Consider the following 1,971-nt stretch of genomic DNA (forward strand, 5'->3'; position numbering starts at 1 on the left):
GTTCTTCGAGAGAGAGAGAGAGAGAAACAACTTTTTCATTCAGTTTGAAGTTGTACATAAATTGTGCATCTGTTTTTGGTCTGTCGTTTCTTTTTTTTTTTCTTTATCGAGATTCAGAAAGTGAATATGAACAAAGTATGTCTCGAGCACATACAATGATACCACAGATTAAGAGGCCACAATATGAAAAATAAATTCAAATTTTGAGCTTAGTATATCTGAACTGGAAGCTGGCAATAAAAAGCTTTTGGACAAAATTAAAAGTGGGTATTTCCAAAATGGGGAAAGTGTAGAAACAATCCATATTTAGTTTGTGATCAGTTGGCTGTGGATGGAAACACTGAATACTGAATGGAAGCAGTGTAATCTCATTGGTGCCACCTGCGTGACTGTGTGCTCTTTTGCCAACACATACTAAGAGGTTCAATAGCTGTATGCCAAATCTCAATATCACACCCATAAAAGAATTGTTGTTTCAAATTAATTTTCATGGGGAAAAGCATAGCAAGTATGACTGTATCGTCACGTAGTTGTTGCAAAATACTTTGTGTAGCTGTTTGTGTACAATACTTTTAGCGTGTCCAAAATGCGTAAATCGCCAAATGGTTCCGTAGGTAACGTGCTCGTAAAAGAGGTTCTGTTTGCAATTTGTCGTTTTATGCCCCAGTTCATTCTGTCAGTATTTTACCTTACTGCTTTTGGTCATGCTGAACACAGGCATAAAAATAAAAGGTATCCAAGACGAGTATTATATCAAATACGACAGGATATTTACATGGATTCTGTCAGTTTTAAAAGATGCGATTAGTTAAACGACTAGATCCCTTAGGACATGATTTAAATTCTCTAATAGCTTGGAATAAAGAAATAGTCATAACTATCTGTTACCTCTGTTATTCACAGGCCTGATCGCTGAAGTGATTCTCTACTCTGAGGGATTCGAGTCGTCTAAAACCCTGGCCAAGAAAATGGTTCAGATGTACAAACTGTGCAGTGAGCAACTCTCCCAGCAAGATCACTACGACTTTGGTGAGAATCTCTTCCCATCGTGCATGTGACACAGGGGTCAGATAGTTGGTATTTTCATATTTTTGGCAATTTAGTGATCATATATGGCCAATCCTTATATCGGCTTCTCGAGCTGCCTCTTTGGTCTAGCTCTTCTTAGTGACCATAACACAAGCTATAATTGTGATTTTCAGACGAAGATCATATTCATAAATAGACAATCGCCATGATACATCAGGTGTTGCTTAAGAATACCTCTTTCTGTTGGCAATAGGCCTAAAGGTGTCATAGCTAATTTTGCAAGACAAGCTCACGTCTCCTTATCTTCCTCTCTTTGATTAGTTCGAGAAAATCATCCTACGGTATACATTTGAGGAAAAATCCCTTATGAAGCTGAAAAAAGCAAATGTCTTAAGATTAATCATTCACAATTAGCTTTCCTTTTATTATACAAGTTAGAGTGCTAAAAAATGGTATTACAATCATACAAAGCTGCTATCTCAGTAACAACTCTATATCTGTTCCGCTATATTGTTATCTCTATACTCATCTGCTTTCTTTCCACTACCCCTGTATGACTGCTATTGTTCACATCACACGCCCCTGACTGGTGTATTCATCGGTTAAAAGAAGAGTCGAAGCCCTCCTCCCAAATAGTCTAAACTGTTTCGATCGGCCTTAAAAACTGCAACTTCAAAAACAAATAAAAGAACTGTACGAATGTTGCTGTTTCCTATCACATGCCGGTGACTGACTGGTCTGTTGTACAGGCATGAGAGCCGTGAAGTCGGTGCTGGTGATGGCGGGCTCCCTCAAGCGACAAAACCCGGACAAATCGGAGGACGTGGTGCTGATCAGGGCGCTAAGGGACAGCAACCTGCCCAAGTTCCTCACTAACGACGCCAGACTCTTCCAGGTGTGTGAGAGAGAGAGAGAGAGAGAGAGAGAGAGAGAGAGAGAGAG

General features: G+C 39.5%; 1 protein-coding gene across 1 annotated transcript in view; it reads left to right on the plus strand.

The window, feature by feature from the left end:
• LOC101855959 (dynein heavy chain 6, axonemal) overlaps nt 1-1,971 on the plus strand; it is a gene marked incomplete in the record, with an annotated part of 98,470 nt that overhangs the window by 45,831 nt on the left and 50,668 nt on the right. Inside the window, 2 exon segments of the mRNA XM_035970687.1 lie at nt 904-1,029; nt 1,779-1,954. Coding sequence (XP_035826580.1) covers nt 904-1,029; nt 1,779-1,954 — 302 coding nt within the window.

Source organism: Aplysia californica, unplaced genomic scaffold (assembly GCF_000002075.1).
Source record: "Aplysia californica isolate F4 #8 unplaced genomic scaffold, AplCal3.0 scaffold00307, whole genome shotgun sequence".
NCBI lineage: Eukaryota > Metazoa > Mollusca > Gastropoda > Aplysiida > Aplysiidae > Aplysia > Aplysia californica.